This window comes from Perca flavescens, chromosome 12 (genome assembly GCF_004354835.1).
Source record: "Perca flavescens isolate YP-PL-M2 chromosome 12, PFLA_1.0, whole genome shotgun sequence".
Lineage (NCBI taxonomy): Eukaryota > Metazoa > Chordata > Actinopteri > Perciformes > Percidae > Perca > Perca flavescens.
In genome coordinates, this window is record NC_041342.1 from 19732813 (window position 1) to 19756725 (window position 23913).

Below are 23913 nucleotides of genomic sequence, written 5' to 3' on the forward strand. Positions count from 1 at the left end.
ATTCTTCGGGGAAACATCAAGACGCACACAGATTGCTTAAGCAACTCGCCACCTGCTAGTTTTGTGAAAAAGCATCTCACAACATTCAATGTTAAGTGTTGGTTTCATGGTGGGATTGGTAATAGAGTTGTAAAAATGACTGTGAATGAAGTCTTCCATAATCCATTAGAATACATGCATATGAGATCAGAGAGGCATAAACACAAAACTTCCTCCCAGACACGATAACAAAGAAACATATTCATATGCCTGAAAGAAGAGGGAAACTGATACAGCATTAGTGCATGGCTCTTACCTCATACTCCTGGGAAAAGCGGAGGCCGTCGTTGGCCTTCAGTCGCTCTATGTGGTCAGCCAGGTCAATGACAGGAATGGGTGGGTGCTCCCTCATTCCTGGGAGAGAAAGAGGAGGAAGAGGAAGGGGAGAGAAGACAAAGAAAAGAGTGAGATCTAGCTGTTCCTAAATCAGACATGCAAATCGACTTACACAAACACTGGTTGGACCACAGGGTGAGTGAGGCTGCCAGTGGGACCATGAGGTGGCTGTGTAACGGTGAGGAGAGTGCACTTTGTTCAACAATGCATGAAGAGAGGGGGAGAAGGGAGAGGAGAGAGCGCACAAGTTGAAACAGGCTGGTGACATTTGGTGATATCGTCATGCTAAGTGAGGAGGACAGAGGTGGGGCTGGCACGGCGATGCACATGAGTGACTGGGTGAGCATGCTCCTGGAGGGAAGCAGGAGGCAGACATCGCTCTGACTCCACAACGCTCAATTGGTGGCAGAGGTGGGATCAGAGCAAGAACCCACAAGTCTCTACAAATCAGTCACACTGTCACTTCCCAGAGAGGAAAAAAAAACTGACTGGTCACCAGCCAAAACTCATTTCTTTGAAATTCTTTTTCCCTACAATAGACTATCTTTCGGCCCAGCCTGGAGCGTTTGGGCTGGATTAATTTCAAACAACCCCCCTGCCACTCTCTAGATTTCTCATCGTAGAGTTATTGGATGATTTATTGCTAATCTACCGACACAAATTCCCCCTGTGCCTCTGAACTTGGCAAGGCTCTGTGCTTAAAAGGATTGCTGGGAACTTGCCTTATGTGTTAAAAGTTGACTGTATGCGACACATGAAGAGGCTCTAAAGTTTGACATGGAGCATCATTAACCTTACATATAGCCTTTAAGTCACACAAAGATCAGAAAGACACTTTAAAAATAATAAAATAAAAATATACATTAGTGCCTTTGGCTGAGCACATCTGTAAGGTCATGGGTCATGCTTTCAGATGAGCGACTGCTGCAAGCTCATTATTGCTGTAATGCTAATGGCTGGTAACTATGGCCACTGCACAGATGAGACCTGACCTATTACACTAATTTAATACTACCGTGCTGAGGGACCTATGAGCACATTAACATCAGTGCGTATGTGTTTGTGCATGTTCACCCAGGTCTTTTACAGCCATGTTGTTGGGTAAATGGAGAGTGAAGCCATAGATAACAAGGCTAATGTACGGCAAGAGTAACTGTCCGCACTGCTCAACTATCCATGAAACCATTTAGTCCTCTGCTTCCGCACCAAAAAAATGTTGTGGGAGGTTCATAGCCAAAGAGAGGACTTTGCGGCATCCTTGGAGCGCCAGAGGCTACAAGCTTGTGGGCTTGTGATGTCTGTCAGGATTGCAACGGGAGAATGGGATCAGGAGCAAGTGAGAGAGGAGAGACTGCATGTGTGGGAAATACACAGTAGGTGAGATAGCAGACTAACTTGGAGTGTTGGGGCAGTGATGAGAGCTGGGACCTGTGGAGAGAGGAAAGTGAAGGAGGGAGGAAGAAGAACACTCAATCAATGGGGATGGCTCAGGATCAGACCAGGGCCAAACAGTATCTGCAAATAACCTTTCAAGCTAGTTGGATTGCACAGCCGGTGGTCTTTGCCCTCTCAGGACAATTCAAGTAATATAGTTTAGGTGGTTAAACACAACTGCATACAAAGCCTTACTTTAAAACACTCCCCTTAAAAGGAAATTTTCACGTTATTAGAACTTGGGTGTATTTTAATTGTTTTGGCCATTATTTTGATGGAAATCGGTGATCACTGGTAATATTCCCTCATTGCACATTAAAATACTCCTCTGTGACTACCTACTGTATATTGCACTACTCCATAAATGGCACTACATGCTTCGTCTGAAGTGTCAGACACAAGTGATGTCAGTTAGGTATTTGCAAATACTATCTGAACCAGGTCTGTAAAGGATAAACCAGTTCAGTTACTCATCGAACCACACGCCTGCTGCTGAAGTGCCAAAAGATGCAGCCGAGGTCTGTTTAACAAACCAACATGCTGGAGACATGGGCTGCAATCGGCTAGATCACTTGACAACAATCAGAATCAGAGCAGGAATGTTCACCTTCTGTGGGTGAATCAAAGAGAGAAAAAGCTAAAAGGACAGAGGAATGGACTGTTCAATATTCGCTCAGCTCAACCTTGAAATCTTGCACGTATTCACGAGCCTTGGTGATTTTTGATAATAACCTTTCTTGATGTAAAACAGCAAGGTGGAAAGGGAGAGAAAGAAGGAGAGAAATGTCGTACAGAGAGAGAGAGGGGGAAAGAGAGTGAGAGAGAGATAACCCTACAGGGGGAAATGGAAGACAAAAGAGGTAGAGTGGGAGGATGGGAGAACAGGGTTCTTTTAGAGCGGCAGCACTGCTTAATTCCTCTGCAGGGGTTCAAAGGGGCTGTGTGTGTGTGTGTATGGCGAATGGGATCTTTAATAACCCGTGAGAAGGGACACACACACACACACACAGAAATGTGCACAAACGTGTGTGCACAGGGGTTGACATTTTCTCTCATCTCCATTGTTCACTCCGCCTGGCTCACCTTGACATCAGAGGCAGCAGGACTCATTACCAGAGAGGAGGAATGAAAGGAGCTCATGGACGGAGGAGGAGCGCGGACCGGGGGAGGAAGGAGGAGATCAGGAGGAAAAAGGAAGAAGGCTGATGCTGAAGTGGGCACCCTGACACAACCCCCCAACCCCCCTCTCCCCCCCACCCGCCCCCCCACCACCTCACTTCACCACTGCGCGTGGATGGAATCTAAATTCACTTGCCCATACTCCATTGATACCGTCCAGAGCTGGGTATGATGGTGAGCATGATTTATTTATTTTCTCTTATTGACCAATTTTTCTTTTTGGTCCGATTTACAGCCTCAGGATAAATAACACAATAAGCAGAACACATGAATTTTGTACAGCAACACCTGCTACAAAGCAGTAATAAACAAGAGATCCATCAAAAGAACAGGCAGGTGTTCATTGCAGAAGTAGATTGCTTTTGGAAAGACTAAAAAAAACAGAAAAATCATTCCAAAATGTAATATCTACCATTTGACACACAAGATATTAAGAACCCCAATTAAATGTATGAAAGAAGATAGGGTCATCTGATAAATTTCGGGGAGGATTTTCATTTTGGAATGAAGCCCTTTTAAATCCTTAGCAGGGTTCAAAACTAAGGGTTGCTCAATGGCCCGGAGCAAGTAAAACGCCACGTCGGGCAAGTAGATATAACAATCCAAATTGTGTTCAGGCAAGTGGGTTGTCTTCATTCACAAAACGAATGCTGAAGTGCCATGATAAAAGCAAGCAGCATCTGGATTGCATGGCAGCTAAGAGGGCAGCCGACAACCCTCAGGCAAGCAAATTGTTTTTCTTAAAGTTAACTTTGAACCCTGCTCAGTCACAAAGGCAGAATACACTATTTACACACATTGACTGAACCTGCACATCTGACTAAATTACTTAGTATTAAGACATTCACACAATACATTACAAACTTGCCCAATACAACCAACCTTCCTCAGTTTACCACTAAGCAGGTCAATGAGAGCAAGTGGGGGCTGAATTTTTGTCGTAATTGCGATGGATATGGTGCTGTATTTTTCATTGCACGGTATTTTCAAAAAGTTCATTTTAAGGCAGTTGTTGAGGGTAAGCAGAGCATTTGTAGCTACATGGATGATTGTTAGACTGTTGTTTATTACCTGGGGTCTGGTAGTTGAGTCTTCTCATCTCCACAGGGTCAGAGGAGTTGGCCAGCAGGGAGTCTTTCACCCCACCGGAGTGCTCATCTTTGGGTAGGGGTGACGCCCGCTTCCTGAGGTGGCAAAAACACACAATAAGGCGTTAACCACATCGTAATAACATGCTTAATACAATAGCTCTAACTTAGCCATAAATTCCTCAAGCTAATTGCAAGTGACAATGACAGGATGATTAAGATTGACGTCAATATTTCCTCTTTATGTTTAGGAAACGCACACATTTTCACTGTGTTGCACACTTGATGAGGTTAATGGCATAGTTAATGGTTCTCGAAACTAGTTCTGAGGGCCAGCACTTCAAGAGACAGTAGGTACCAGGGTATTACCCCCATTACTTTCCCAACTGAAGTTTAATGTGTTTGAAGAAACGCCGTCATTTTACTGGAGTGGGCTAGGTTGGGTTTGTTTGCTGCTGGATAGGTGACAGCTGCTGTGTGGGTATGTGTACATGAGTGTGTGTGTTTGAGTGTAGCAAAGATTTGAATGTGATTTTTGCTACTGCTGTGTGTGTGCTAACAACACATTGTGTTTACTGGCTTTCCAGATTGAGAGGAAAACAGGCGGATGCTGTAATTAGCTCATCAGCTGGGTGGCACAACACTGGGTAATTAGACCAGTTCTGCAGCACCTGCGCTGCCAGGCCTGGCCTAGCTGAGTCTAGCATAGCACAGAATAGAACAGCACAGCTCGGACTGGCTCAGCTCAGTCGACCGTAGCTTTGTCCATCAGGTGGAGAAAGGAACAGAAAACGCAGCCTGCCTGTATTCTAATGTTCAGACAGCCGGCATCTGTTGACATACACACAAACAGGCACACAGATGTATGCTTTTCCCACCTCTCTCACTTTCACAACTACACACATTCACAGATACAGCTGCAGAATCACAAGCCTTCTGACTGCAAATGGAAATGGGCGGAAGGAAGCATCAGGGCGCCCTGTGGAAATTTCACATCTCATTGCACTCAATTTGCAAGAGGCGAGCGTAGGTTTTAGGCAGGAGCATGGCCTTCTGTTGAAGCCAGGCGTGGTGAGAATACATAAAGCTGGTGGTTCACGCACAGCCTTAACCCAGTCCAACTCAGCCACTGGGGCTTGGGCCTCACTGCCACCTGTTATCTTATGCTGCAGGGGCTTAAGCTAATGCTAGCAGCGTGACGGCTAATCTATGACAAGGATCTTTTCCTTTCCAGCCGAGAGCTGAGCCAGACCGTATCCGGTTTTCCCAGAGATCACTGCTGGTGCTGGGCTGGACTGAAGGAGGGGGTAGAAGAGTTGGGCATCTGCGATCTTTTCTCCACACCCCTCATCTCTCCCTCTGACTTAATCAGATGCCAATCTACATCACACTTTAGTGCTGGGCTAAAGTAAACATGGCAGCAATCTCAATGGGGTTATTCATCTCAGGCTAAAAGTGAGGTTTAAGACGTGTGAGAATGTAAGTACACACACACTGTATGAGTGTGTATGCAGTACAGGGTGCACTTAATGAGGGTAGAACAGGGCCCTTTGTTGCACTCCTGGAAGCAGGGAGTGGGGTAAAAAAAGGCTAAAAGTAGAGGAATGGGTCTCAGTGGAAAATGTCAGCTTAAAAGATGGGAACATTTCCTTTTCAGCAGTTTCCCTGTCTGGCATTTACTTCACAATGGCCCATTCAGCAGCAGGTGATGCCTTGGCATATTCAGATGGGGCCAATCCTGAAGGGGTGCGCTGACACTGGCTGGATAATGAAACACAGCACGGAGACAAACCATGGCAGACAGGACGATCTGAGGAGGAACACTGGCACTAGATGTGGAACATGCACGGGTACACAGACATGACCTGGGGGTTCCTTTGACCCCAGTTATCAAGGGCTGCAGAGTCAGCTGTTTGTCATGTCTTGTAAAACAGAACAAATCAGATTAAAGATTTTTCCTGAGTGGAAGTTTTTGTGTAATCCCAGAGCTGAGAGTAAGCTGACCCTGCAACCCTAAAGAGCTGATGAATACCACCAATTTCACAACACAAATGAAAGGGACTTGGGTGGTGGGAGATGAAGTCAAGACTAATGTAACAGTGACAATACCCACCTTTCCTGTTTGCTGCTTTCACAGAGGGCAAAAAGAGGGGGTGGGGGGATTAATATGTAATTGTTATCCATATGGACCTACTCTATAGCTTCTTTACTCAAAGTTTGCTCTATCTCTGTACTATTTTCAGAGAGCTACATCTAGTTCTTCCAAAAACCTAAACCACATCTGGAAAGAACAGCGTAAAAAGTTATCTTAACACTCGCTGGAGACTTTTGAGAATAACCTCATCATTGTTCACTGCTCGTATTGGTCTTGGCGAATTCGCAGGTAGCAATAACAACCCGAGCTAGAGTGTGATTATTCCTTTGCACATTTACTGCCAGTCCACAGTGAAAAGGGCACACAGCCACCTCCACACAGTCCCTCCTGTCGATCTGTGTCTACATGGAGAAAGAGCTTCCAGACAGAGGATGTGCTACTCAGCAGTGAGCTGTCTCAAGGCCTATTATTAACCAGTCCCTTTGTAAGTCTGGCAGAGATGGCAGCCACACAGCATTCTGCAAGGCTGTGGATGGCATGTTGGAGAATAGGTATGATGTGAAATGGAGAATTTGTAATGGGGCCATCAGGAGAAGATAGATGGTATTTTGATAGTGTCCACACCACATTATTGTTATTATTGTCTGCTATGTTGACATACAAATACTTGTTTAATTCTAACAAGCCTAAAGACAGGCTAAGGGCTGCAACAATAAGTTGATTAACCAATAGTTTGAGGTTCTTAAATGTGAGAGTTTGCTGCTTTTCATTATAGTAAAATTGATATTTCTTGTGTTTTTGATGAGACACTTGATGAAATCCCCTTGTAATCTAGAATATTTTGAAGGGCATCAACTGTTTTCTAATGTTTTATAAAGCAAAAGATTATTTGGGAAAATAATGGACAGATTATTAAAAAACAAAAATAATCATAGGTTGCAGCCCTACTATTTTTATTATCAAACTAATCTGTCAATTATTTGTTTGATTAACTGATTAATGATTGCGTATATAAAATAATGAAATAATGTAAAATGCCCATCACTGTTTCCAAGAGCCAATGGCGATCAACAGTCCAAAACCCAAAGCCATTCAATTTACAACAATATAAAAAATAGAAAAGCATGTTGTGCTGTACAGCAAGTACAGTACAGTACAGTATGTATTGACTAAACGTTTCAGCCATAGTTGTATCATTATCCATTTATCTGTACCTCCCCAGCACCTCGTTGGCCTGCGTGTATCTACAGTGTGCTGCACAGTGGCAGCTGAAGTACTTTTAAGAGATATTGACTGAGCTTTTAGTTAAGCCCTCTGTTGCAGCCTTCAGTTTCTTGTTTTAAAATGGCCAATGGTGTTGGACAAAACACATTTCTCACTCCTAACTAAGGGTTTTTGACAGCCAAGCTGTGCCTATCATTAGGGAGTCAATGTCAGCTACCAGTTCAACTGACACATCACATAGTGCTGTTAAAAACGACCAACTGGGCCAAAATTGAGGATTTTCTGAAAGACAAATCAATCCGCCTTTGGTTTCTTTACCATCACACTGTATATTATGGTAAAGAAATCGAATGTTACAGTTTGGTGTGAGAACAGCCTGTTGCAAGTGGCAGGGGGGAGCATGTCTCATTACCAGTCCTGATGCAACCAAAAGAAACATAAGTGTCACTGTAGTTCAACCTCACACAAACAGAGGAGAATGACTGAGAACAGCCTCTTACTTCTTAAAGAGCAGGATGGCGATGACAATGATGATGATGAGGACCACAGCCAGCACTGGGCCCATAACCCACAACATTTCGGGTTGCTCCATTCCCTGAGGCATATTTGTTGTGACCTGGATTGGGTCTGAGTATGGACTGGCTGAGAATGTCATCTGTAAGGGGAAAGAAAAGAGGGAAAGTGCAGGTGCATGAGAGCCAAGTCACTGCAGAGCTACATGTTTGCAAGGTGTAAGGGTAAGGGTTTTTAGATTTTCCTTAAAAACCAAAAATAGTCTACACATCACAGGAAAAAGACACAGAATTTGAGAGAACAGGTGGTTAGCATGCTGTCAAGGTATATTCAATGTTAAACATAACAGTTTTTAATTGTAGAGGAACCACAGGAACCCTTGGATATGTACGAAATTGGTCTAAATCTACATTTGAATATTTTTCTTAACTTTTTTGTTTGCTTTCACAAAGTATACAGGCTAGGTGAAAAACTGCAACATCAAAACCTATAACACACAGACCTAAGGAAAAAAAGCTTCTTTTTTTTTGATGATGCAAATATTACAAAAGGATAGGGGTCATACATTTCTTGTCATACATTTGAGAAGTGGCAAACAATTGGGAGACAATGACAGACAAGCTAACATGCAGATTCCTTATTCTTACATTAAGAAAAAAACAAGAGAAATCATCAAAAAATGAAAATAACAGACAATTATTATACAGTATTTCTGTAGCTAATGTAACAATGTTGGATACAACAAAATATATAAAAATAGTTAGCTATGTCTACCTAAATAAGAAAAGGGAATTAAAATATCTGACTGGAGATTTCTTGTTTCTGGCACCTTAAGAACCAAGTTATTTCATGCTAATAAATGGTTCAAGGATGCAACAGAACAAGCCCTAAAGCTATCGAACTAACTCAAAAGACACTTTCCCAAAAACAATAACCATCTCGGCTAATGAAGTTATTATTATGTTTCTATTAAAGCATTGCATCATGTTAGACATGATGACAGAGCAAGTGTGAGACAGGAGAGTGAGAGAGGCAGAGATAGAGAGGCAGGGACGAGTGCATGTCCCTTGGCCGCTGAGATAAATGGGGGCACAGGAGAGGACTCATCTCTTCTTCATTAGTGTTCACACCGTGACGGAAGAGGAGGAGGAGGAGGAGGTAACGGTGAGGGTGCGTTTCCACCTTGGTTGTAAATGAGACATCTCTATGCTCCTCTGTCTTCAAATGACGGAGGGGAGGAGGGAAGGAAGGGATGGAGGTGTGTGTGAGTGTGCGTCTGAGAAGTGGGTGCACGAGGCGACGCAGTATGGTGTTTTAAAAGTGTCTGAAAGAGGAGGGATCCAACTGCAGGAGAGTAAGGTGACGGATGAGAAAGAGAGAAAGAGGAAGAAGGAAGTGCAAGGCATCTGTCATTAGAGCTCAGCGTGCCTCCTATTGGATGACGATGGGAGATGCAGGTCCGGGGGGGAAATTGGGCTCCTAGCAAGCAGCGAGAGTGGCGGGGCGGCAGGCAGCAGTAATCCGGATCATTAGCCGCACAGCAGCCTGCTCTTCGGCACACAGGCAGATATTAATTGGAAAGATAAGCTGAGGTGAGCTAAAAGAGTCCTGCGTTCTGTCATACAATTCTGTTATCTCTCATACTCTTGGGCAACTGCTGGAAAAACGTACAGTATGGGTGTACGTTACAGCATGTCTTAGTCATGTATGTGCAAACCAGCGTGGCTCTGATATTAGGCAAAGGCACGAAATAACTCACGTAGGAATGTAAAACGATTCACATTTTCATATTAGAGCAGTAGTTTACAGCAGCAATGTTTTTTTATTAGTGGCCGAGCACGAAAGTGCAAGATCCCAACGGTGCCTTGCACTGAAAATGCGAGGAACCTATTGTTTTTGTAAAAATTATTATTTTTCCGAGTCCTTCGTCGCATTTTTGAGGGGGTTAGAATGAACGAAAACTCAAAAAAATTTGCACACGTCAGACCCGGTGAAAATTGCTAAGTTCTGTAGTGACTGGGCTCAGGCGTCGCCAGGGGGCTCCGTAGCTCCCCCTAACGAGCGCCATGATTCGGAAAAAAATTAGAAGTTAATATACCAAATTTTGAGGGAACATAGGTCTCATCTTGAAGTCCATGGAGCATTTTTTTGACATTTTTCCACCTGACAGGAAGTCGGCCATCTTGGTTTCCATGCGAAAGTTTTCATTTTACAAACCGGTGTTTTAGGACTTTACGATGCACCAAAACGCTCAAAATTGTGCAGCCATGTGTAGAAATGAAATTTAGGCTTGGGAGTGGTATGGTTGCTCTATAGTGCCCCCTAATTGGTTTTAGCCCTTGGGCACGATTTTGACAGCCTCAATATAGGGGAGCCCCATTATTTATTATTCATGTGTTTTACATTCTTTCGAACTCCTCCTAGACGGTGATTCTGATCTTCACCAAACTTTGCAGGTACTATCTATGGACCCTCATGACAAAAAGTTATCAAAAGAATTTTGATAGTTGAAAATATGCAAAAGTTAGGGTGGACCAACTTCCTGTAAGTGGGTGCGTAAACAGGAAGTTGCATATCTTGGCCACAGTTATTCCAATGATCACGAAATTTGACACAGTTGTTCCTCATATGGGGTTGAGCATCCAGGCCTGAGTGAATCGGCCAATAGATGGCGCTGTTCTTTTTGTTTTTTTTAATTAATTAGCCACATCGTGATAAATGGGAAACCTACTTTGTCTAACTCCTCCTGGGCCATGAGTCCGATCTGAACAAAAACTTGCGTATAGACTCTGTGTACCCTTGTGACAAAAATGTATCAAAAGAATTTTGATAGCCAACACAATGTGCAAGTTATAGAGGACCAACTTCTTGTAGGTGGCTGTCGAAACAGGAACGGTTGTATCTTGACAAAAGTTATTCTGATTTACATGAAACTTAGAATGTGTGGTCTACATGTGATATTGAGCCGCCAGCTATATTCTAGCAATGCCATGTACATAGACCACGCCCACTTCCATAAATTGTGAACCGTTTAAGGTAGACTCTTGTGAGATGTATCATTGAACTCAGCAAAGAGTTCCTTTTTAATTGGTGACCCATATGCTTAAGCCACACCCCCTTGAATAACTAATAACCCGTTTCTTGTACACTATTGTGTGAGGTATCATGTTGAACTCTGCAGAGAGTTCCCTTTTCATGTGTTTTTTCGTGTCTGAGTGCCACGCAAATGCACGGCCGCAAGGAGCGGCGTCCGCCACTACCCCCGAAGTGCTGGGAGGGACGAGGGCCTGTTCATCGTTGCTTGCAGCTTTAATTTGTCTTTGTGTTCACACACACAGATACACACACCAGGCACATGAGACTCATTCTCTCCCGTTCTGTGTGCCTTTGGGAGGAACCTATTAGATGATGTGACGACACCCAAAGGCTTCCTGTTCCTTTGGGAGGGCCCAAAAAAGGCTGGAGGATATGGCCCTGCAGGGAATCCTGGGAAAAACTTTTTTTCCCGTGGTGTAACAAATGACTGCAGCTGTGCTTTCAGAGAAGGATAAGGGAGGAAGAGTGAGAGCAAAGGAGAGGGACGAACAAAAAGAGAGGGCTTTTTGTCTGTTGGTCACGGCAAAGTACTGGGATCATCCATTTGAACGGCCCTAATATCTGATAAAAGCTCAGTCACGCAGCTCCTAATGCCTCGCAGAGTGTTATCACAATGGAGCGATGGTGCAGCGAAGGAATGTGTGAGCCTGAGAGTAAGTGATTCAGAAACAGTGAGAGACATATGCATATGTGTATCTCTTACCACTCTGAATCTTTGTGTGTATGTGTACAGTATGGACATGGGTGGGTTTGTGTATGTGAGAGGTAAGGTCAGCTCCATGTTGATAAGCAGCCCTTTCATTTTTAACCACCACTAACCAACACTTTGGATGATTGAAATGTCTCAACTGTAGCTAATTAACCGTGATTACATAGGGAATTTGCCTTAAAGCCCAATAGAAGTTTTTTGTCTGTTTAAGCTGGTGTCTGTACTCGGCTGAAGATAGGAAGAGATAAAAAAAAAGGCCTCTCGCATGCTGCTCAGATCTCATTTTCAGGTTGTGCTGACAAGTTGTGGAAGGTAATGAAGCTGCCACTCAAAACTGAAGTACCTTCTCAGTCAACAACTTCTCAGTCAACAAAAAGTGATTACAGATCTTGGTCTTTTTAGTTATGTGTTACTTAAGTTGCTTTAAAGTGTTGAGAGCAAAACCTACATAGGGAATCAAATTCAAAAAGTGGAGAAAATATTGAATTCAGATTTGACAAAATTGTATTAAACCACATCCCTACTGATAAGAGACACATGACAGTATATGACTGTTACAGTGTTTGTCAACACTGCAGATGAGTATTATTACTTTACTGTAGATACTGTATATACAACTAGGAGCATTATGAGTGAAATAATGTATTTGCTTGTGTCGGGTACATGTGTGCATCCGTCAATGAGAGAAAGAGAAAGCGTTTGATGGTGTGCAAAGATTGTAAACAAATGTGTGTAAGAGAGAAAGAGAGCGAGTGTGAGAGAGAGAGAGAGAGAGAGAGAGAGAGAGAGAGAGAGAGTGAGTTTTTTTTTTAGCCTTTTCTCAAGCTCCTCTGAGCCTCCACAAGTGTGTGTGTTTGTCTAGGTAGCAACACCCTCTGAGAGTGTGTGTGTATGATTGTAAGTGTTTGTCTGAGACAGAGTAAAAGAACATAAGAGAGAGAGAGAGAGAGAGAGAGAGAGTGGGTGATGAGAGATGGCAGAGAGTGAGGAGACAGAGAGGGAGAAATTGAGGCAGAGGTGTTATGGTAGTAGCAGTATATCGAGACTGCTATCTAGCCCGTGGGCTACACAGCTTCCCTAGTCAGCTGCTGCTCCGCCATCCTCTGAGTTGCAGAATCCGCTACGTGCGGCACATTTGTTTCAATTCGCCGTTGACCCTGGTAGCTCCATGTCTGTCCAAAAGTGGCTTAAATAAGCCCCAGGGGTGTGGGCCAGACAAACAAACAAACATACAAAGACGGCCATTATGCATCCTCCGCTTTCTCTACCTCCTGGGAGGCTGAGGAGCCCACACTCTCCTCATTGTTGCATGACACAGGAAAAGAAAGCGAGAGGGAAGGAGAAGGAAGGCAAGTGAAATAAATGGAGGTACAAAAAGTGAGAGGGAAAGATGATAGCATGCGTGAGTATGCCTTTATCTATGAGCAACAGAAATGTGGCTGCGGGGTCTAGCCTACCCTGTATGATGACCCTTCTCCTTCATACTGTAGTTCTCCCTTCATACTTTTTTCCCCCTCCACTCCATCCTTCCCTCACATGCCCTCTTTCTCTAGCTGCCTGAATACCAAGCATCTAAATATCTAGAGGGATCACTAGAGGGAGACGCGTCTAGGAGCGGAAGTGACGTGGCATAGTTGAACAGAGAATCCCATGCCATTGCCTATATGATGGAAATGTGGGCTTGAATATGCTTATACTCACAAAACGTGTTTTCCTAATTAATTCCTGATATTGTTTGTCAAAGTCTTTTACATTTTAAAAGAAGCCAATCCTCCATGTTAAGGGTGTTTTGAGCTCAGAGCACCAACAGAATTAGTGCTACAAAGCCAATTTTTGTTGAGAGTGAGTAGAATATAAATGTCTGGCTAAAATTGCAAACAGAAAACTGTGGTAAACACATTTGAACACTCAGTTCCTCTCTACGCCATAAACCCACCTCTTCCTTATCAAAAGAAAAGCACACATTAGCACAATCTTCTCCTCTTCCAACAGTTCACTTTCTCTCATTCGAGCTTCACAGGCTGGACGGGACACAAGGCAAAAATGTTGCTTTCCTCTTTTCCTCTCTCCAACCCCACCCTTCCTCTCTGTCTCACATCACACAATATTTCATGCTACATCCCTCCCTCACTCTCTTCTCACATTAAATGATACTGTTTATACACACCCAGCATCTATCATCCCATTTCACACTTCCCCCGGCTTGTTTATCTGCCTTGGGTGCTGGGGAGACATGAAGGCACACTCTCTTCTTCCTTCTCTCTCTCATCCCCCTTTGCCTTCGTTCCTTCTCTTCTTCCCTCCAACCGCTGCTGGCTGCTCGTGGCCATTGATATACGAGGGCTTATTAAGCCCTGGCGGTCCTGTTTGATCTACGCTGAGGGAGTTTGGGTGGTGGCGAGGAAGTGTAGTAAAGACACAAGTCATTTACTTCGGTACTTGTTGTCTTATTCTCCTGGGTCTGGTGAAGATCCTGCTAGAGGCAGCTTCTGCCAACTGCTCGATCTCGCTGCACGCTTTACCTTTTGTACACCCGTTTGTGTTTGGTAATAAACGTTTGCAAGTGCCACGTTGGGGGTGACAAAAACAAATACTGCTGGGGTATCGGAATTTCCCAAAGAGTGTGGTTAGAGGATTTGTGCAGCGATCAATGACAGCCTGCCTGTAGTCTCCACCTTAGAATTCAGTATGTTTTCATGCACACAAGAAACCAGGCCACTGGGAGTAATGAGGAAATCAAGGTGTTCACATGCACTGCAGTACACTTGTTACTGTATATCTCATGTTTACTGTATGCGGCAGGTCAGTTATTGAATTTCTTTCCTATCCTCGACTGTATTTTTGAACCAAGGATGGCATTTTGAGTGAATTTGTGACACAATAGGACTCTGCAGCCTGAAGAGAGTTTTTTTATTTAAAGAAACTGCCAGTTTCTTGTTTCTATGAGCACACATGTCTGATTTTCTGCAAACCGTCTACTGTTCAGCTGTGGCTGTCAACTTATTCAGGCTTCTTTTTTCAGCCTGAGCGTTTGACTTTGGAATTATTTTGGGTACAAGGAAGCTCTGCAACGAGTAACACTCTTTTCTTTGATCCCTTTCAGAGTGACACCTTCTCTGTATATAGTCTTTGTCATGCACATGTGCACTTGAAAAACTCTGTTATAAAACCGTTGGAGTTTATACATAGTCAATAAAAAAATCTTCAGCAATGTAGCCCTGATAACTAAGTTTCTGTAAACCTTTACCCCAGTTAAGGATATCAGGTGTCTTGATTTGCATGAAGTTTAAGAAATAAGATTACTGCAGGAAGGCGTCAATAACCAGGTTACCGAAGTGAAGGTAAGCACACTCATTGACTCACCTTGTGAGTGAAACATGATTAATCCAAGTGATTTAGTTTAAAGGGGGGAGGGTGCTACACAGTTTAAGGAGGGGGGAGTACACAGAAAAAGACATATTGAACACAACTGAGCCAACCTGGTGTGTCTGGCAGGTGCAGTGAGAGTGTTGTGCAGCGATTTAAGCATCTCCTTTGAAGTCAAGTGTATCATGGCTGCCCACTATAGCCTCCTTCACACCTCCCTCCCCTTCTCTGAGCGAAGGAAGTGGGGGATTACGGCGGGGTGGGGGGATGTGGCGTTAGTGACATATTTAAAGCAGCATTTCAAGGGAATCAGGCCTGCTTTACTGACTCCCAAGGCCCTGTGACCAGGCCCTTGTCTCTCTCTTAACTCCAGCCACACTAATCAATCTCCTCTGCTCTCTTCACGGTCGAGAAAGATGGAGAGAGGGAGAGAGACACAGAGAAGCAGAGAGTGCGCGACAGAAAAAGAGCTGAGAGAGAAGAGAAAGAAATAAGTGAAAAGTCTGGGATTTGGTTTCGGACATGGAGCATGTGCTCTCCCTCTGTGGGCCCAGCTACTGAATATGCATGTCCCGGGTAGTGGAGGAACCCAGAGCAATCGCAGACTCTAGTTTTTCCTGCAGCGAAGTTTACTCCAAACCATCCCATGGAGAGATGGGCCTCCGTGTTATTGCTGTTTGACGAGTGCATAGGGTCTCCACTTAAAAAGCCAAGAGTCTTGTATAAGCATTGTAAAGAGATCTGCATGGGGCCCTGCTGGCTACTGAAACGGCATAGCTGGATCTCTGATGTCATTGTCGACTGATAAGAGAGTTATCAGGACAAGCTGCAATGACTTTTATAGGCAGCCGTATTACAGGGTAAGTGGCAGTAAAAACAACATCCATTTTGCTTGCTGCTACCATTATGGAAACACTTGAGGGGCAGCATAGTTAGAGTCTGAGGATGGGTGATGAACTTATTTTGTTTGTCCGAAAAAAGAAAAGGTGACACATGTACAAAAAAACAGAAAAAGCTCAGGTAAACTCAGTTTCAAAATCCAGGAATGGCCAGGAATTAAAAAAAATAACTACTATTGGTTATGCTGTCGAGAATGATTGTCAGTCCTTAATTAGTAAATGGAAATTTTAATTAATTGTGTGCGTGTGTCTCTTACATAATTAGCAGCACTGTCTGTCCCTTCGTATCGAAGCACGGCCAGGACAAAGCAGAGATACTCCTGCGGACTGGTCAGGGGCTTGTTGTAGAAGCCGTTGTACCTCTTCTCATCACCCACAGTGAAGGTGGTCGGCAGTGAGGCCAACTTGGCAGCAATGTGAGGCTTGGAGGAGTCCAGGTGACGTCGGCGCCTCAGGGAAGGGCCTTCACTTGACTTCAGCAGCTGTAGAAAACATAAGAGAGAAAAGGTTTAGTTCACGTTTGGCAACAAAGAGTTAAAGTGAGTAGAACCCTGACCTCTGATCTCCTTTCAGGGAGAAAACAAAAAATGTAATAATACATTTGCCATTAGTAGAGACTTCATTTATAGCATCATACACATTGAGGTCAAAGGCTCAATCTTCACAACAATCAATGTGACTTTGGGCAAGAAAATCTTTGTGGGTTGTGTGTGAAATCTAATTTATTTAGTTGAATATTTCTTTCTAGTGCATTAAACAACATCCACTAACTTCTCTCAAATCTCAAAACAACAAACCTTTTGCATTCACACATGTTCAGGTCTGGTTATATCTATGCCTCCAAATAAGAGTTAATGATTTCACACAGCTTAAATGCCCTTTGCTCAGTGATATAACTTTGCAAACAATGCAGCCAAGTTACGAAGTGAGCAATTAGTGCTTGCTCCAGCACACAATCTCAGCATGACTGCCAGCCTGCTTAATAAATGAGGAGGAGCATACAGCACTGCGGCATTGTGTTTTCAGCAGCATTTTGTTTTCTGTCAGCAATGTCTCATGTGCGGCTCCAGATGTAGCTTTATTAAATCATTATGTCGGAGGGAGGAGACAATGGCCTGCTCAATGTTTAATGACTCAGGGAGTCCCATCTCTCTCTTGGTCTCTTCTGCTATTTCTTCAGGGAGCTTGAACAATAGCGATCCAAACCAACAAGCCTCTCAGTTTACTTAAAAATTATGCTATTAATATTTAGGCATGTCATTTAGCTTCAATTCTCTTGTGGGTGCGGAAGACCTTTATTCAAAAGAATAATAAAGCAGTCATAAATCTTTATCCTCATTTAAACACCTTATGTAAAACTTTGTTTGGAGTTGCCAAACCCTCACTATAAAGACTATACAGAAAAATGTGAAAGAAGAGAAGTAATGTGTAATTACTGTTTTGAAAACTGCCACTTGTTTAACATTTACATCAATAGCTATATAAGATTAAGATTATTCTCTGTGCACTCAAACTGTTGGACTCAGCAGATGGGTACTGTCTGCAGACCTGGCATCCAATCAGGACATTCCCCACCTGCCCGAGTGAGTCATTGTTTAAAATCTCTCTGCCCTTCCACCCCCCCTCCCTGAGCCCAGAAGGGTAGAGCTAATTAGCTACAACTAGTGACTTCCTACCCAGTTGGAACAGGAGATGCTATTGGTGACCCATGACCTGGCACATTAGCATATCAGCCATCGGCTGGCACTCACCTCGTCCAGGTCCATCTCGTCTGGATTCTTCCACTGCCGCGTTGACTGGGACACCGGCACCACCACAATGTAGTACCACCTGCCAAGAAAAATAAAGCCTGTGTTAAGACAGATTGACTAAAGCACATACATGCTGAGATCAAAGTTGGCCAAGCGCATTAATAGCACAGTCAAAACATTCAGTAAGACATACTTTCACTGTGAGGCTTGCTGGGCTGAATTCAAAACTTGAGTGGTACACGAGCGGGTCCGACCAAGGTCGAACACCAGCAGATTGGCACTGCATTCTCCAATTAATGGCTAATCACTAAGAACATCTGCCATGTAGACTGGAACAAACACTATCCCAGGGAGAGGAGCCTTCAGCTAATAGAGAGCCCCATAGGACTCTTTAGGTTAATAGGACCAGCTATGTGACTACTTGTGTGTGTGTTCTTTTACTGCTATCATTACAAAGACCAAAAATAGCAGAAGAAGAAGAAGAAGAAGAAGAAGAAGAAGAAGAAGAAGAAGAAAGACATTTAGGAGTTTAGGGTCAAACTAAGAAGTCAGGTAATTAATGAAGGAAGGTGCTTGTGAGTACACGATGTCCAAACATCAGTGCCTGCGTTTATTTATGTGCTGGCTCTCTCTCTTGCTGTGTCTCTCGTGTTCTTTCCCAGTCTGTCTTCTCTCAGCTCAAAGTTTTTCCCCCACTGCGGCATTCAACCACTTGTAAAATCAGCTGCTGCTGACAGTGAAAGCAGCTGCTTCTTTCCCCTTCTCTACAGGCATCGACTCTGTGATTCAACAGTCAGTCAAGTCTGGGAATGGGAGAAGACATGTATAACAAGACTCCTTAACCCCCTCTCTCACCCACACACACACACACACACACACACCACACACACACACACACACCTCCCAGTCACCTGCGCACGTTGCCTGTGAATCTGAGCTGGAGATTGGCCAGCCCTGTAATCTTTTTACCAATCAACCCTGTGCACTCCCTACTCAGATGTGTCTGTAAGTGTGTGTCTAAAGGAAAGGCTTTACACGTCGGGGTCAGGCACAATTCTGCTCTTAACAATTTGAGTCAAAAGATAATACAGCTTGAACTGATGTTGAAAGCCTCGATTATCATCAGCCGCTGTGTCATAAAGTAGGCTGAGATTAAAAGTTGAAGTTTTAAGTTTCAAAACAGGTTTAGTATTGATCAGATACAAGTGTGACACTTGTGCTGCTGTTGCTATAAGAAAGGTTGTTGAGAGTTGCAGTTGAATTAACTTCTGAATGATAATGTTTTTTGGCCCGTAAGTGTAAAAGTTTCAAGTACAAATTCATTAATTTCTTGTCTTGCTCTTTTGTAGTGTTTATACAATTGAAGAATCAAAACACAAATTAAGCTACATTATCCCTTATGCTAATTTTAAAAGATTTAATTGCGTCTACTGGCTATCAACAATCATCATTTATTGGTGGATTTATGCCCAGAGTCGGAGCTAGCCTGTGCGTTGGGTCCAATGTATCTCAGTACTTACCTGACACGTGTGGTGGTCTGGACCTTAGGCAGGTTGATGGTCATTTTGCCACCCTGAGCCTGATGTGTGCTGGGCTTAGTCTTGATCAGGTCAGGGGCAGTGCGGATGGACACCTGCTGCTGCAGACCCCCAGCAATGTTGCCCCTGCTTGTCAGCACAAAAGAGTAATCTGTGTCTGGCTGCAGCTGTGCGATCAGCTTCCTCTTCAGGTTTCCCTGCACTTCCACACTTTGCTGGTTGTACAAGATCTGTGAGCACACAAGGGAGTTATGGTTTAGGTTAACATACACATGCACAAAATGTATATCCTCCAGACAAATGCAATACTCTCTCCTCTTAGTCCCTCCCACACACACAGACATACACATGGAAAAAAGCAGCATGGTCCTAAGGGAGGCGCCCATCTCATCTGACACCGCATCTCATGTGCTTCGGTGTCACACTTGCCCATTGGTGCATATCCAATAGTTTTTTACACTTCAAGTTGTCTTTGCTCCATTACCATGGGGTGGGAATTGATATAATATAATTTTGACAGATTATTACACCTCGTAAATGAGCATAAATCTAGCTTTTTAGATTTTTCAGTGGGTAAAGTCACTGCATTACACCTTGGTCAAAGTGTTAACAGCTAATAGTGTGGCGCTGAAATACAGTACAATTATGTTACAAATATATGTACAGTAGTGCAAGTTATGCATTGTGTTGTAGTAACAATGACAGAAATAGTTTTCCAATGAATGTTTTTAAAATAATTTTTCTATTGTATTTTGGTAGTTAAAAATGTGCGAATCTACAATGATATAAAACAAAGTATTGTAGTTTACAAAACCACTGAAAAGTTATCATTAAGGTAAAGTGTATGTCTATGCAAATTGTGTTCATGGTGACATTTCTTGAGTCTGTCCTTGCATAAATGGATGAGGATTCTTTTCAGGATTGCTGAAATCTTGGCACTCACCTTGAAAGGCACCTGGGATTTGTAGTTTGGTGGCAAATCCCAGGTGAGGAGGACAGATGTTTTCATGACAGCTTTGACACCGAAGTTCAGGGTGGGAAAATCTAAGGTGGGAAAATTCTTTGATTAATGTCTTAGTAAGACATTTTGTACACCACAAAATGTAGGTTCTGCTTGTACTTCAATTTCACACTACTGTACAATACAGCAAGTAACCCCCTTAGTAAACAATGAAAACATATTCCATGGTGATACCTTATGACCAAACTTGACAAGCCGCAGGGGGGTACCAAGAACATCTCATTCACGCTTGGTTATAGATCACATAAAAATAGCCTTCATCTCCCTAAGCCACGAGACATACACAACAGGCAGAGATCTCTGTGATTACCAAGATATGTATATGGCAGTGGGAGTGGCAACATGTGTCTTAAAATAGGCATCACACACAACTGGTTATAAATAAGAAATCACACATTTATAAGATTATAAAATGCATGAGGAGGTACATGCTGAGTATGCTTCAGATTTGTGTCTAATGGGAGGGAGGATGAGGAGGCATGGTAATGTGATTGTAGCGTGTAATGAGATTAGTACTCTATAAATCAATACACACAGTACTGTACTGTACTGAATGGTAGATGAGAAAGACCTGGCACTGATTAAGACAGCTATAATGTTCAAAATATATGTTTTGGGCAAGGTTGCGTGTGTAGATGCCCGTGAGTGTGTAATGTATATATGTATTAAACCCTGACTTTGTTTTCAAATCAAGCACCTCTGGCATGTTTATGTATTAATGTCAGCAATGCGTCCTACCATTGGACATGGTCCTGCTCTGAATGCTGGGGCTGAGGGGTCCCCCGCCCTTACTGGTGAACGCCTGCACCCGGATGTCATAGGTGGTGTCAGGATTAAGGCCCTGAATAGTCATATGCGTGTCGGCCGTGCGGTTGGTGCTGTTCTGCTGACTGTTGATGTCCCTGTACACAACCATGTAGTATACGATCTTCCCGTTCCTTTCGGCTTGCAGCGGGGGCTCCCAGGTCAACTGGGTGCTGGACTGGGTCAGCCCTGTGACTTGAAGGTTGAACGGGAAACCTGAGGGTACGTCTTCAGGGGTGCTGATCTCCTTTACGTAGGCCTCGCCGATGCCTGCACGGTTACGGGCACTGAGGCGGAAGACGTAGGTGGCGCCTCTGTGCAGCCCAGTGACAGTGTAATGGTCATCAGTCTTTCTCAGCTCACGTGAGGTGTAAGTTTCCTCATCAGTGCGCTTGTACTGCAGCTGGTAGCCCATCAGCTCCCCTACCATTTCCTTAGGTGGCTGCCACTGGATCAGTGCTGTGTTACCCATGGTGGTGCTGATCATCATGGTGGGCTTGCCTGGCACTGAAAAAAGAAAGAAATAATAAGTTGTGTTGTAATTCTTCAGAAATATGCAGGAACTAACCAACCCTCAGATTAAATTTGACTAGTTCATAATTTTGGAAATATGCTTTTTTGGTTTCTGGCAAATAGGTGTTGAGAAAATGTATACTATTTTCATATCTGTCAGTTAAAAATAATGCTACAGCCAGTAGGTGGTTAGCTTAGCTTAGCACTTAGACTGGAAACAGCTAGTACAGCTCTATTAAAAGACAACAAAATCAGCCAACCAGCACCTCAAAAGCTCACTAATACACTACATATGAAGATATGAAGGTTACATGCCTTTCTCATATAACTTCAACACCAATTAGTCATGGTAACCACTAGTCAAGACGTTGAAGCTAACATACATGTAGCATCCCACTAAAACTAACATGACATTCCGGTCTTATAATCATATTACAAGAGTACAGATGTTATCAGTTTCAAGCCTTAAGATAATAGCACAGTATTCACTGTAAACACATATCCTATGTCTTACATGATAACACTGATAAAACCAACTCTGACCTGCTCCAGTTGTGGTGATGACTTTAGCTTTGCTACGAGCTCCGTCTCCCTTTGTGGTGTACGCTGCTACAGTGACAGAGTAAGTGGTTTCAGAGTGCAGTCCACCAATGATGGCCTCCTGCAAAATGGACAAATCACGAGATCAGAGATTATAAGGAATCAGTGAGTCTGAGCGGGACCGCCCTAATGGCAAAAAACAAACAAACCCAAAACAAACCCCCCTCACACAAGCTCCGATTACCCTCACAAAACACACAGCACCAACAGAAACCAAATCAGATTGAACCCCCTTCTCCATCCACCTGTAGTTTCCTGATCAATTTCCCTATAATAGGAAACAAAACATTTGAAGCATTTAACAGAGAAAGGTTTTAAAGGCACCCAACCAGGACCTGGAACTTTTCTTAATCAAACCCATTAACCAACAAACCAACCAAATGAACAAGAATGTCACCAGTGTATCAGTGTTCATCCTTGCTGCATGGATAAGCATGAGATTATACCCAGAGGAGTTTAGGATCATCACTACACTGGAGTCTATAAAATCCCACAAATTGTACATTTCTAACTGTGGGACATATTGTAAAAAACTCACTTCATAAATCTTAAAGATGAAAAATAACATCAGACAGATGTTACACTTTTCTTTTTTTTTTTTCAAAATAAATAATTAAGTTTGAATCTTGGTATTTCTTGTCCTCTGGATTCCCATGCAAACTGGGTTAAACAGTCTCAAAAACACAGGCACACTATGGTGGTTGAACAAATCAGTAACTTAACAGTCAGGAACAAACAGACAGCAGAACAACAACAACAAACAACTGAGGTAAGACACCGTTATTGGTAACCTGCTGCAGTGCTGGCACTCACCTCACCAGACTGCATCAGTCTGAATAAAAACACACCCACACACGCTGGAATTAAACACTCTCTGAGCTTAAACAAAGCCCACATGTAAACAGACATACACACACACACACACACACATAAGTGAATGCACATACTCACCGATGTACAGTATATATACTGTATATAAACACACACTTAAGTATGCATGCATGTCCGTACAAACCATACATTTTCACGCACATAATGATACACACAGACATGAGTGCACACGCAATACCAAGAACAAACTAATGCCTGCGGCTTGAGCACACATGCTGGAGTTTTCTGTTTCTGATTGGGGCCACTGAGAGGACGAATACGCCAATGGCTTCAAGCCCTCCTGCCGGAACTCCTTGCAAACTTCTAATAATCTTGGAATATTATACGGCTTTGTCCTAATGCTGTTTCTCTAACTAATGAAGTTTTAATTTCCTAACCATAGAATAACATTTAATAGTGTATATAGGCCAGCTCTGTTTGACAATGCTTTTTTACTGCCCTCTCTTTAAGGGACATTTAGCATTCCCATACTAGCCTTTAAGAGAGACAGGGGAGAAAATGCTAAATTACTGTATCATAAAACCGTTTTAACTTTATGGAGGACATCTCATTACTTTAATCATACAAAATGGCTTTAACAGTCTCAGCAGTGGCAGCCGCAGATATCTTTTTTCCCCTATTCTGGCAAGGTCAAATTGGGTCTAGTAACACTTTTGAAACTCAGCAGAAATAGAAAAAGCAAGGCTTCAAAGATTCCTTCAGAGCAAATGCTTAGAGCAGCACCAAAGGGCATTACAGAGATTATCAAGTCGACTAGTTATAGAACTGGATTCTTCTCTACAAGCCTCCCTACACCAATATCCTCACTACTGTAGAA

At 43.2% G+C, this 23913-nt stretch overlaps 1 protein-coding gene across 7 annotated transcripts in view; it reads right to left on the minus strand.

Moving 5' to 3' along the window:
* The window catches only part of LOC114565915 (receptor-type tyrosine-protein phosphatase F), a 183187-nt gene that overhangs the window by 24622 nt on the left and 134652 nt on the right, over positions 1-23913 (minus strand). For 5 of the 7 annotated variants that reach the window (XM_028594252.1, XM_028594250.1, XM_028594251.1 and 2 more), the window contains 10 exons: positions 22149-22266; positions 21027-21599; positions 20211-20311; positions 19250-19497; positions 17730-17808; positions 16236-16460; positions 7896-8050; positions 4060-4172; positions 1771-1803; positions 296-393 (listed from right to left, as the gene is read on the minus strand). In XM_028594252.1, coding sequence (XP_028450053.1) covers positions 296-393; positions 1771-1803; positions 4060-4172; positions 7896-8050; positions 16236-16460; positions 17730-17808; positions 19250-19497; positions 20211-20311; positions 21027-21599; positions 22149-22266 — 1743 coding nt within the window. The remainder of the gene's footprint in view (positions 1-295; positions 394-1770; positions 1804-4059; positions 4173-7895; positions 8051-16235; positions 16461-17729; positions 17809-19249; positions 19498-20210; positions 20312-21026; positions 21600-22148; positions 22267-23913) is intronic. The other 2 variants (XM_028594253.1, XM_028594257.1) reach the window with 1 other exon arrangement.